This window comes from Belonocnema kinseyi, chromosome 9, assembly GCF_010883055.1.
Source record: "Belonocnema kinseyi isolate 2016_QV_RU_SX_M_011 chromosome 9, B_treatae_v1, whole genome shotgun sequence".
NCBI classification, from domain to species: Eukaryota; Metazoa; Arthropoda; class Insecta; order Hymenoptera; family Cynipidae; genus Belonocnema; species Belonocnema kinseyi.
Window position 1 is genome coordinate 25860889 of NC_046665.1, and position 14022 is coordinate 25874910.

Genomic DNA, 14022 nt, shown 5'->3' on the forward strand with positions numbered 1-14022 from the left:
ACTTATTTACGGATTTTTATTTGTATTATACTTGTTTGACCATCTCAGCCAAAACAAGGCTCATCTTGAGACAAGTAAACGCCGTTGTACTTGTCGTGGTCATAAAAGTAAGGCGAATACCTATGTCTAGAATCAGTTTTGAGACGCAGCCAGACACCGTTGTCTTGGAGACAAACTTAAGACATAACCAAGTTAAACTCAAGTCGAAGTATTTTTACTCGACTAAGTCCCTACTCAGTTTAGAGACATATCCAGGCATCAATGTCTTGGAGATGAACCCAATACATTACCAAGTCGAACTCAAGTCAAAGCCTGTTTGCTCGAGCAGCGCCCCTCCAATTCAGATAAAAAGTGAAAACCATACGTTCTTCCCTTCCAACTCAATAAAAATTATTTTAAAAAAAATAAATTATCTTCCTTCCAATTTATTAAATATTGGAAACTAAATTCTCTTCATTTCAACTCTGGGAAAATATTTAAAACATGAAATGCCCCTCTACCAATCGAACAAAACTTAAAAACTCAATTTCCTCGTTTCAAACTCAATGAAAATGATCAAAATAACCAATTTTCCCAGCTTCAATTTAAAAAAATTGTAAGAAAGAAATAAAATTCCTCTTCAAGGTCGGAAAGGAATGAAATAACAAATTTTCTTTCTTTCTTTAATTATTTTAATTGTATGTGGTTTAAAAGTAATAATTCTTCAATATGTTATTTTTTCCCCAACGTTTAACACTTGTAATTACAAATTAGCATTTCCCATAAATAATAATTAAAATTATGAAGTTTAAGTCTGAATTTTTTAAGATACTTAAAACTGAAACAATATATGAATATGATCTGAAATTTAATAAAAGTATTTAATTATATATATGTTAGGACGAAATTTCTTATCAAAATCTTACACTCCCTGTATTCGATATTGGAGCAAGAATGGTATTATCTACTAAGCAATCATACTTATTTTAAATAAGAGAGTAGTTGGATTTACTACTTTCAAGTCAACTACAAGACTTAGTCAAATATTTCGCAGGCATTTTTTCAGTGTAGGGATAACCCGTCGGATATCTCGCAAGACCGGTTTTTCAGTTGAACATTTTGGATGTGAGGGTAACATTTTATTTTTCAAGATCTACAGATGCTAAATTTGAACATCTAGATTGTTGTCCTATAGTTAAACATATAATATGTTAACCCTGAACATCTAAATTTTACCTTTGAACATCTATTTTTCTCCATGTAGATGCCTGTAAAGGTCACTAAAAGTATTCTATATAAGGATCCTATATAGGGTTACCTATATAGGTCAGTATAGGTGCCACCTATAGGAAATGAAACAGCTTCCTGCATAGGATACTTTATAGAATCCTAAATGATTCTATGGTGAGGGTGTGGGTTTCTTCATCCTATGTTAGAATCCATATAAGAATCTATACAGGTTCCTACTGCTACCTGGTAATAAGCGTAGAATAGAGAAAAATTAATATTTTCAGATTTCAGCGTAAAGTGAAGATTATTCGATTATTTTGAATGTGCGATTTTTCCATCTGTCTAAAATGCCAAAATAAGAATAAGATACCTCCTAAACTTATTCACTTCTATTTCCATAGCGACCACCACACAGTTTTTTATTCTCCCAAAGAGAACGTGTTTTCAATATATTTAATTCCTTCTACTTGTACCGGTGACGCACCTCACAGAAATATTTTTTATTCCTCAGAAGTGGTCATATTTTGATTTTATATAATTCCTTCTAATAAGTTCACAAAATATGTGTAATAAGTTGTTTCAATCCCTTCATGCGGAATGTAAATTTTGAATTTTTTTCTCATTAATTCAACTCTGCCTCTCTAGAGTTAAAATTATTTAAATTCACACATTTGTATAGATTTCTTTAATGAATTTTTGAAGACGTTTAAATAAATTATTATAATATAAATAAATATAAATTTGTATATTTTTTGAATTCATAAGTTATAAAAAAATTTAATAATGAAAAATAGGTTAAAGAACTACTGCGTAACACTTCCCGTTCATCATCTGTCCTATATAGGTTACTAATAGGATTCTACATAGTATCCTATGCAGAAAGCTGTTTCATTTCGTATAAGTGGCTCCTATACTGACCTGTATAGGTGACCCTATATATGATCCTATATAGGTCACTTATAGGATCATCATATAGAATCCTATTAGTGACCTATATAGGTATTTGTAATAGGGGACGTAAATTGGCTTATCCAGGATATCTATGGGATGTTTATGGGATATCAAAATGTCCCAAGGAGGATATTAAATTTTTTATATATGCTACTTGGAACATTTGAATATCCTAGCAACGTCCCATAGATATCCTGAATATCCTGACGATATTTCTGGGATATCCCATTTTCGCCTTGAGCTATATCCGAAGGGTTATCCCTAAGATACCCCTGCAACAATTTGGAAGATAAATGGGGTCGAGTGGGATATCCCTGTATATCCTATTGCTTATATTCATTCACCTTGAAATTTATAATCGATTCTTATTCTCTGACAATATACTGAAAAAAAATTATTATTTGTAACATATTCAGGCGTTTAAGTATTAGATTTACAAAAAGCTGACTTTTCCCCATGTTAAATCAATAGGAAGTTTTATTGTATTTGCGTGACACCTAAATATTAACCGACTTGGCTCAAATTTGGAGGAAATTTTGGTTTGGCATTCACACAAAACTTGAAGGTGAGAGCAGAGAAATTATAATGAAATTTCACTCAATATAAGTAAGAGTCACCCTAATATTGTATAAATCATGGGGAGAGGGACTGTGTTGACGCATGTATGTTTTTAGTACTCGTCAATAAAGTCCATCGTCTGCCTCTTGGTGCATAATACACTGCTAGAACTGCTTATACGAAAAAATAAATAAGCATAAAATAAATCATGGAATTCTCAAGAAATTTGAAATTTATTTCTTTATTACAAAAAAAATCCGTAAGATATAAAGTGATCAAAAGTAAATTTGTTAATATGATTCATATACATTTAGATACATATTTAGTAACTCGTTTTTGTTTCTAACAAGGCACTTGTAATTGGATTTAATTTAAAAGATATATTTTTAAACATTAAATTTACGATTTGAAGCCTTTTGTATTTCACAGTAGTGAAGGATAGTTTTGATCCAATTCCGTAGATATCAAAATGATAACCCGTCACTTAATATATCTTAAATATGAAGTTCAGTCATTTTTGTTTTCCATCTTGAAATTATATCATCTCAAGGGCAGATAATAATAAGGAAAGTATCGTATATATAATAATTTATCTATGTATATTACATATATGTTTTTACCATTTAGTATAGATTTGAGTCGAATTTTCGTATAGAAACTTTGTGGATGGTTGTAGTATGATTTCTGATACCAATCTTTTTCCTCTGGGATAGAATTTCTTCAAGGATCCCTGGAATACATTCGACTTTATCACAGTCATTGGTAGCATCGTGGACGCATTAGTAATTGAATTCGGGGTATGTATATAAAAATCATTACAATTTATTATACTGTACATGATATTATTTATTTTACTATCAATGTTCTGATTATCACTATAATAATAATAATAATTATTATTATTATTATTATTATTATTATCAGCGACGACTGTGCGTGAAATAAAACATATTCTATATAGGGTTTTTTCTCTATGTGCGCCGCTTGTGCAGGGTGAATTAACATGGATAAATTCCGGAATTTATAAGTTGTTAGTGACTGAAATGTATGTCTAATTTTATTTCGAGATTTGTAAATTGACTAATACAATCAATTGGAACCTAAAAAGATTCTTCTTAATATTTTAAAACTTCCATATGAAATATAAGTTAAACGAAAATCAGTTGTATTACTATTTTCGCACTGATATATAATACACTAGATACAGGATTATATATCATACTAGATACATATATAATACACTAGATACAGGATTCAATGAAAAACGCGTATGCCTACTTAAAGGTGCTTGAAGGTGCCGTAGCTACCATTTTTTAGGGATGTTTTGGTTCGGTCACATTCAGCACAGTTCTATACGGGACCATGCGGGAGATTCAAATCTAGTGTGGAAGAGAGCTTAAAAATATTAATCGAAGTCATGTAAAATTTCGCTTATTGTTCACGAGTGAATAGACTAATATTGGAAACTTAGTAAAATTTAATAAAAAGTAACTTCATTTATAAAAATAATCGAACAGTACGAGTTAGCCATATAATAATTGTAATTTCCTAAAAATCTGTATACATTAGAATTGTGAAACACTTATTGAAACCCTTACAGTCTGCAAATGTGTACATATTAATTTTACTGCAGGTAAAAAAAGTAGTGTGAAACTTTACAGATGACACATAGATATTATAATTACAAAATTAATGTAAATTATAATATAAAAATCAATATTTTGAAAAAAATATATTAAACTCAATAATTAATTTTTAACTTAATAATTAATTAAACTTAGCAAAAACAATTTTGTAAACAATTTATTATTGTTTATAACTACTTTCTATATGATAAGTGTTAGAAAGTTACGGATGTTCTGAAATTATAACCTTTGATTTGGCCTATTTAATTATAAACAAATATCAGAAGTTTTGTAGTTCGATTCCCAATGGAGTGAAGATGGAGTAGGATCTTTTTTTCAAGAAATAATTTTAATTTTAAAATATTATTTTCCATCTAGTCTTATTAAGACGTTAAGCATTTTTCTGTTATTAAAGATCCTTAACTTGATCGATATTGTGTAGATTTTCTACCTTCATGGTTTGGAGGGTTGATCTACTGTCGGTAAGGTACAATCTCTGATGATATAGCAGATAAATAAAAAAATAAAAAAATATAAACAAATAAAAAAACATTAGAAATAATAATATGTTAGACAATGTCTTTTTGATAAATATATTTTTCTGAAGTATGAAAGATATTTAGAGTATTCTTTGAATCTTCTACATGGATCATATTAAAAGTAAATTTTCCTTGAAGTTGTTACTGAGAGCGTTTTTGTTTAAATTAATATTAATATTTAATATTTGTTCCTAATTTGCATTAATTATTAACTCACTAAGTAAAAAGTTGATAGGAAGTTAAAAATATTTTTAAAAACCGCGAATTTCTAGTGATTTATGCTTATGCTTATTTTTATTAAACATTAAATTAAAGCTCGTATTCACGAATTGCATAATGTTATTGGTATAATATTAATATTACTAATTATTAAACTTACGCACATGCTACACGCGTTTGATTCCGTTTGCTATTTGTAACTGTTATGAAGTATGAAAATCATGTGGGATCTCTTCATAATGATTTAAATTTTTTATTTACATACATTTTGTAATTCAATGGCATATGGGCATAAGTGCCAAAACACGAATTTTACAGGAGAACTAAAAAACTGTCTAACTTTCACGCAAATAATTTTAAGCAAAAAAATGCAAAAATGTTTCGAGGTACTGTTAGGCTTTCTCGAACCATGAAACGAACTCTATTGAGCTGTATAGAGTCGCAAAAAGAGCACTTTTAAAAAGATAACTATGTGCGAGAAAGCGCTGGTTAAAGATCGACAAGCACCAAAAAGCTTCTATTTTGACACATAAAAAGTTGCGTAACTGTTTCATTTTTTTTTAATTTGAGAGAAAAACAAGAAAGTACTTATGAGCTATTGGTAGCTCCATTGAATTGCAAAAAGAGCGCTTTAAAAAAAGATAATCGTGTGTGAAAAAGTCCTGGTCAAAGATCGGCGCGCACCTGAAAGCTTCAATTTAGACACAGAAAAGTTGCTAAACTGTTTAACTTGAAATTTAAGAGAAAAACAAAAAAGTACTTTTGAGCTATTAACGACTTTCGAAAGACTTTCAATGAACCCTATTCTCCAACACTCACTGACGTTTCGTATACTGAAAGTTTCGTATGAAAAGCAACGAGTGGGTATATGCCACTCGAAAATTATGTTCGTATACGAATCAAAAGTTTGATCATGCGCAGTGATTCAATTTTATGATTTATGAAGCTGTAAAAAAGTGACATGAGTGAGAGTACGTGGATTATGTATTGTTTAATTGTTTTAAGAATTACAACATTTGGGAATATTTGATCTTTTTCATATTCAAATTCTTTAGATACATGTTTCGTTTAGAGGTTAAAAAAATACTTAATTCTAAATTGTAGATACATTTTATTATAAATCTAATGATAATATTGAAAAGAAAATTCTAATTCTGTAAAATTTGCCAGCAACGTTCACATTGCTTAATATATCAGAATATAATAATAATTTTATATCATTTCCAAAAGTTATCCGGCACACTTAAGGGCATGTGATACTTCGTCGTGTGGTCAATCGGGTACAGTTCCGACGGCTTTTTTCACAAAAATGAAAGTTTTTAAAAACTGAATTCGAGATGCTATAAAATATCATAACGGACGTCCCCGGACTCTTTTTGCAGGGATAATAACAAAAAAATGTTATTGTGCTAATTACCAAATTTTATGCATGTGTATTATTTTGTGGTTAGGGCAAAGATATTATAAACGTAGATGCGGTACGGGGCGTCGGAGTGGGAAATTATATATATAGGACATCAAATTTTCTGCCCTATCGAGCTGCTGCCCTCATCGTACTACGAAGTCGAATTCTTGTTTTCTCATTCTTCGTAAAATATGACGGTAAAGCAGTAGAAAATTCTTTTGAGGTTAGAAAAGTTTGACATGTATGTATCGCTGAATTTTTTCAGATCTGAAGCTTGATCCAGGTTTTCGGTACAGTCTTTTTTTAATTATAAAAAAAATGGTCTCGAAAAATCATATTTTTAATTTTTAAAAAAGTATTATAGAAAGACATTTAAAGATAAACAAGTGCTGAAAGCATTTTTCTTTAACAATTTTTTTTTAAATTGAAATAATCAAATATTTATTCCAAAAAAAAAAAACTTTTTTAATATTTGAAGTATTTAAACATTATTGTTTAAATAAAAAATAATAATTAAAACAAAATATATTTCTGGATAAGATATTTTGGTTGAAAATGTATATAGTATTTTTTAAATCACAAAAGTTCTTCTGAAAACTCGAAATATTAATTAAAAAACATGTGTTTTTATATATTAATTTGTCGGTAAAATTTTTTGTATAATTTTAATTTTAAATTCAAACAATAATTTTTAACACTTTAAATATTAAACAAAAATTTATTTGATAACAATATTTTATTATCGCAGTTTTAATAAATAATTAATATTGATTAAGAAACAATTTTATTTGGGGAGTCTTATTATTTGGGAATTTTAAAATTCTTTAATATTATAAACTGTTCAGGAATTTTATTAGTTTTGGCATTGTATTTTTTGGGACAGAGAGTTTTACCGAGTCGGGAATTTTATTTTTCGGGATATTTCAGCCGTCCCCATAGAATTACAGAAAATTTGTTCTAATTATAATTTCAGCTCTCGATCTTGTTGATTTTTTCCCACAATATTATTAAAAAGAAATGTGTATGGAAATTTTTGATATCACAAAGTTAAAGATAATCTCAATTTAAAATTTAAAAATTCGCTGTACTTCCAATTTTTATTCTTGGGTCTTGGCAATTTTTTTCTAATCCATTTCAGTGACTGGTAAACAGGGGTGATCTTCTCCTAGAAAATAAGTGATTAAAATTTGAAAAAATTGGGTAGGCTTTTTTGACATTTAGATATGTAAAAAAGGTAAACTGCAGAAAATTTTAAAACTAATTTAAGAACTATTTATACTCTTTTAAAATACCAATACAATTTACATAACACTAATTGTAAACTTTGCAAATTTTTAGGCCTTCAGTTTATGAACTTGAATTTTAACGTTAAAATTGCTTCATTTTCCGAATACAGCCTTATTGTTTGAATTTTTCGAAATTTTTCGAAATTGTTAAAAGACGAAAAAGATTGAATTTAAAATTTAAAAATGCGAAAATACACCATTTTCCATGTTCATTTGCAATCCAGCAAGTCACTTTCTTTCGCTTCTTTTGAAAGTCGATCCTTTGCTTTCAGTTTTCTTTTTAAACTATACCTTGAATTCAACGCATTTCAAATTAAATTTCTGCAGCTGCATTTAGATTGAATTATACAAAGGTTTTTTGTTTTATATATAATTTAATTTAAACATTTTATTGATTTTTAACGACTGTAATTTATAACTCTAAAATGGAATAATTTTAGCTCAAACATGAAAAAGTATAGACTAATTTCATATTTAAAGAGATTCTATCACATATATTGAACTATTAAAACCTCTGACCTTTTTTAAGGTTTTTAAAACTCTTTTAAAAACTTTTTTTAACAATTTTGGTTGTGATTTCTTAATAAAAGAATAAGTGCTATTTAGTCTCCAGAACAGCAATTTCAAAAATATTTTAAGCCTTAATAATTTAGACAGTTTAAATTTGAAGTCTTCAGAATATATTGAACAATTTCAAATTTAAAGCTATTTAAATATTTCATCTGAATTTTTGAATGGAAAGTGTTGGATAATTTTAGATTGAAACATTTAAAATTATTTATTTACAAATTAAAGTCGCACAACTTCAAGTTTTATTAATTTTTTGATTATTTGTCACCCCCACAAATTATTATTATTATTTTTTTGTGTCAAGAAAATAAAGCCTGATTTTTGTATAAATTACCAAATATATATTAAAGGTTCACTCGAGGTCATTTTTGTTCAAAATGCTTGTTCCTGTATACATTAACTCTTATTGTTTTTGATTTCGTTCTGTCACTCAGGGTAATTTTCTGTGAAAAATATTGATTTACAAAGAATATTTGTCAAACAATAGAATGGATTTCTTCGCCCGAGATGCAAATGTAAATTGTACTATAGTAAAAACAACTGGAAAAATTTAGACGAAAGCCAATTTTGGTAAAGAAAACAAACCTTTGTCGACCTATAAATACTCATTTTATTCCCCGAAAGATTTATAAAAAATCTCTTCGAAACACTTTTATTGCAAATATTTAATTGAAGAAAAATATTTGTTATAAAAATAGTACAATTTTTACATGCAATTCTTAAAATAAAAAAATCTGTGTGTCAAACCACAATCCAATCCGACTATTCTTTCAAAAGTTATCAGATATACAGACAACCACAATCACAATAACGTCGACGTAGACGCCAGAGAGACAGACGGATACGGATGTAAAAACTTGTTTTTCTGACTCAAGGAGCCTCAAAACGTCGAAATTTAATGAAATTCACGAAAATCATTTTTCGCATAAAACTGTTCTCATTATGGATGAGAATGCGATAAAATAATCATGGGGCCTTGAAAAAGTAGCGTTTTTCGCCTCTTGACTTTTTTCCATATCAACCTTTTTTTGCTTCAAATGTCCATTTTCGTTTGGTTTTTTGGATTTTGAAAATCCTTTAACTTTGCTAAGTTTGATTTTATCAAGAAAATTTGTCAGGATAAATTGTTCATATTTTTTTGTACCATAAATAGCTGTCGATATAATTTTAAAATTTTGAAAAAAAGTGGTCTCAAAAATTTTAAAAAAGCTTCAACTTTTTGGATTTTTATCAAAACTGGCTGTTTAACAAACTCGAGCTTTCTTTTTGGTCCCTCGAACAGTGTGTCAAAGTCCAATCCAAGGACCAGTTTTTCGAAAATTATCCGGTATACAGACAACAACAACGACGACGCCGGACAGAAACAGATCCCGACGTAAAAACTTGTTTTTCTGACTCACGGGGCCTCGAAAGGTCGACATTTGATGAAATCCAAAAAAGTTATTTTTCATAAAAAACTAATACCTTCTCATTGTTGATGAGAATGTAGAAATTATCAACAAGATTTGTAGAAAATCTTTCAAAGAATAAAATTATTGTCCCTTAAGTTACAACCGAAAAATTACAATTTCAAAAAAATGAAAGTTGTTTTAAATATTAAGCTAGACTCGCGACCGGGACAAATCAGAAAATGAAAGTAAATTTGAAAATTGAACTGCAGTTCGAGTATTAAAAATTAAACAGTGATTGATTTTACAAGGTGATTCTAGATCTGTTCAAAATGATAAAATTTACATATTTTAACGTTAAAATTTGAACTAATTTAATTGCAAATCCTTAGTAGTGACACAAGTGTAAAGTTCGAATTAATGGCTTCTTAAATGAACGCCTTTATTCAATTTCAAAATCTTTTTGAAGTATCATTTCAGTATAAAATATTCCATTTTTAATCTATTTCGTTTGTAAATTTAAAAAAAAAAACAATTTTCATTAGTAAACAATTTGAAAATGAATTGTCACAATTTCAGAGTGGCAAATTAAAACTGGGAATGTTACGATTATAATTGTTTAATTTTTTTATTTTTATTTCGAAGGTAAAAGTATTTCATTTTAATTATTAAAGAACAGTTAAATAAGCATTAATTTAGAAAAAAATCATGTAAGCTGGAGGTTTCTGAGTGTTACAAAGAAAAGAACAAAATTTGGAGCTCCTCAAGAATTTAAAAATAATAGGAAAACAATACAAATTTCTGGGTAGATTTAAAATGATTTTTTATTTTGAAAAAGTACATGACTCAAAGAGAAAGTTTCAAAATATTTCAAAACATTTCAAAAGATTTACAATATTAGAACAAATATGGAAGCTCTTAAAACAATTTTGTGTGCAGGATTTTACAAAAATGTTAGGAAAAATGGGAATCAGTCTAAAAGACATTTAAAAGTTCCGAAAAATTTTTAAAATAATTTTAAAAGATTTCAAATAATTTAAAAGAGAAGAGATACTTTTGATGATTTTGAAATGTTTTCAAATGTTAACTTTTTATTTTGAAAAATTACATAATTTTAAGAGGAGGTATAGAAATATGGAGGTATTAAAAAATACATTAAAAAACACGTGTGCTTTGAAAGAAAAAAATATTCTGTCTAAATTTTTTTCGTACCTAAATAATACCATTTTTTAAACAAACTTTGCAGGATTCAATTCAACAACGATTTATATAAAAATTTATTTTTATTATTTTTTTTTTTTTTATTAATAAAAAATTCGATTTTTCAGAACTTTTTTATGTTTTTTTCAAATACTATGCATATTTTCAAACAAATTTTTTTATCCAGAAATATATATTCGATTATTGTATTTTCAATAAATAAATAATATTTAATAAACACTTTTTTAAATTGTTTAAATTCAGGAATTTTCTAGTTCGTATATTTTATGATTCAAGTATTTGTCTGGAATTTTATTTATTTTATTTTTCGTGAATTTTCCAATTCGACTTTTATATTTCGGGACTTTTATAATTTCGGGAATTTTATTATTGGTTATTTTTCAATGTACGAATTTTACAGTGTCAGGTATTTTATTTTTCGGGATTTGTCAGTCGCTTTTTCCAAAAAATAAAATTCCCACATCACTGTAAAAATTCCGAAATTATAACATTGCAATTTTATAATTTCGGAATTTTTACAATGATGTGGGAATTTTATTTTTAATTTTCCAATTCGGGACTTTTATATTTCGACAATGCATTGTCGAAATATAAAAGTCCCGAATTGGAAAATTCCTGACAATTTACAATCTTACCGAATTTAAGAATTGCCGACAGAAAATTTCCGAATTATACAATATCCGGGCTTGCAACTGTCGTCTTAACATCTAAAAACCGAAGGAACAATTTTTGTATCACTTGCAATTATAATTATATATTTATAAAAACGTTAGAATATATAATAGTTAAGAAATTGGAAAATACATACCAGAACTTGATTAGACGAATAGTCTAAAAAAGACCGTAGAAATTGCAGACCACAAAAATAAAAACTAAATAATATTAAAGAACTATATATAGACAATGTATAGAATGAAAATTATAATTAATAATTTTAGAATTAGTGGAAAATATATGAAACCGTAATATAAATTACTCATCGACTTATATTTGTGGTATTTATTAAAACAACCAAGTTTTGCAAAGTTATAAATGTAAAAATGTTTTAATTGGCAATTTACTTTCAATCCAAATGGTGTTTGTCCAAGCTAAGTTTACCATCAGTGCGCCTCGAAGGTGCCGAGAGTTGCTTACAGTGCTCCAAGTGGCTCTTAGTAAACTATATCGATGGGTGCTTCCTACGGGGAGCGGTGGGTAGAGGGGAAGTGACTTTTTTCGCCGGACGCGCCGTCTATATTTATGGCGGGCAACTAAGCCCGCACTGCATTTACGTTTATAATATCTTTGGTTAGGGTAATTTTTAGCTCTCTGTCATTTCGATAATATAGGACTCTAGCGTACCGATTCTGTCGGTAAGCACTCTAGAATAATTATGACGCCATAAACCTACTTACCAGCCTAGCTGGTAATGTAGATAGATAAATTTTGAAATTTTCGGCGTAAAGGGCGTACGAAACAGCATGAAACTTTGAAACTAATGTTAAATTTTTCGCCACTGGGAAATTATTTATGAAATAAACTTTTTTGATTGCCTGCAAACAAGGTTAGTTCCGGGAGATTAGTCACTATGTTTATTTGCAAGTCCAAAGTTTTCGGCCAAAAATATTGTGTGGTTTGGAAGTAACACACAGGAGAATTGTAACATACATAACCTCCAAATATACACACGTTGTTAGCAATATCAAAAAAATTGTTGAAAAAAAGACAAATAAAGTATGCGGGGACGTCCGTTAGCATGTTCGCTATCGTTTCCCAAATTTTTAAGACAAAATATTGATTATTCTAGAAAAAAAGCCGTCGGAACCTAAAACTGGTAAAATCTATACTAATTCCTAAGTGCTATGCAAATTAATCATATTTTGCTAAATTAAAACTTTTTTGAATTAAACCAAAAAAAAGTGTGTGGGGACGTCTGTTAGCATGGTCGCTATCATGTCCCAAATTTTTAAGACAAAATATGGATTATTAAAGAAAAAAAGCCGGCGGAACCTAAAACTGGTAAAATCGATAATTTTCTAAGTATCACATGCCCTTAACAACGACAACATCAACGAAGACGACAGACAGACAACGACGTAAAAACTCTTTTTCTGACTCAAGAGGCCTCAAAACGTCGATATTTGATGAAATCCGCGAAAGTCAGTTTTCACATAAAAGGTAACGGATTGAAGGTCTTTCTTCAAGTAATCAAATTTTATTTAGCTATTGACTTTTCTTTTCAATTGAAATTAATTTACCTGCAAAAATAACAGAGAAAATCTACAATTTTATTCGTCTACCTATCCTCAATTGCACTTAAATCAGCCATATTTTTCTTCACTAATATCATATTCCACAGAAATATGAGTAGTAAAACATTTTCACATCATATTTTAAATATAATCTTATAATTAATATATCTTTAACAATTTCTCCCGGCACCACGTGCTAACAGTGGAAGCATTCAATTTTTGAACCATCCACATGTTTGGCGCATTTCACACACGATACTACAAATGATTTTATTCGCTCAAATTGTTTGTCACTAATAAAGCACTAAAATTTTGCTGTAAGTTAAACGTGGCAACGCTGTTAAGTATATTCGTATACGAATAACTCGAATCGCAAATTCGAAGAGTGTTTGAGAATGTGACTTTCTTCTCGTGTACGTAAGTTACCATTCGAATCTTTACGTATACGGAAAGTTTCGAACGAACTCGAGAATAGAGCCCCTGGTCAAAGATCGGCGCGCACCAGAAAGCTTCAATTTTGACACATAAAAAGTAAGTTTGGCAGCAGTTATTTATCTCCAAGAATTCATAATTTTTTATGGACAAACTTCAAAAAACCAGAATCGGCACGTGCTCTGAAAATCAATGACGCTGCGGGGACACCACAGTAGGAAGCATGGCACTTACACCAGCAAGCATCGTGGCACTTACGCCCGTATGCACTTTTTTCCCTACCCTACCGAAAGAAATCTCTGAGTTTTCTTTAGCGAAATAGCTTGGCCCATTTGAGTCTATAAACAATGTCGATTTGAAACAAAATAGTCTCGGAGATAGTTTGAGA

At 28.9% G+C, this 14022-nt stretch overlaps 1 protein-coding gene across 1 annotated transcript in view; it reads left to right on the forward strand.

Moving 5' to 3' along the window:
• The window catches only part of LOC117180362 (voltage-dependent calcium channel type A subunit alpha-1), a 617877-nt gene that overhangs the window by 337209 nt on the left and 266646 nt on the right, over positions 1-14022 (forward strand). Inside the window, exon 19 of the mRNA XM_033372824.1 lies at positions 3432-3515. Within this exon, the coding sequence (XP_033228715.1) occupies positions 3432-3515 (84 nt within the window). The remainder of the gene's footprint in view (positions 1-3431; positions 3516-14022) is intronic.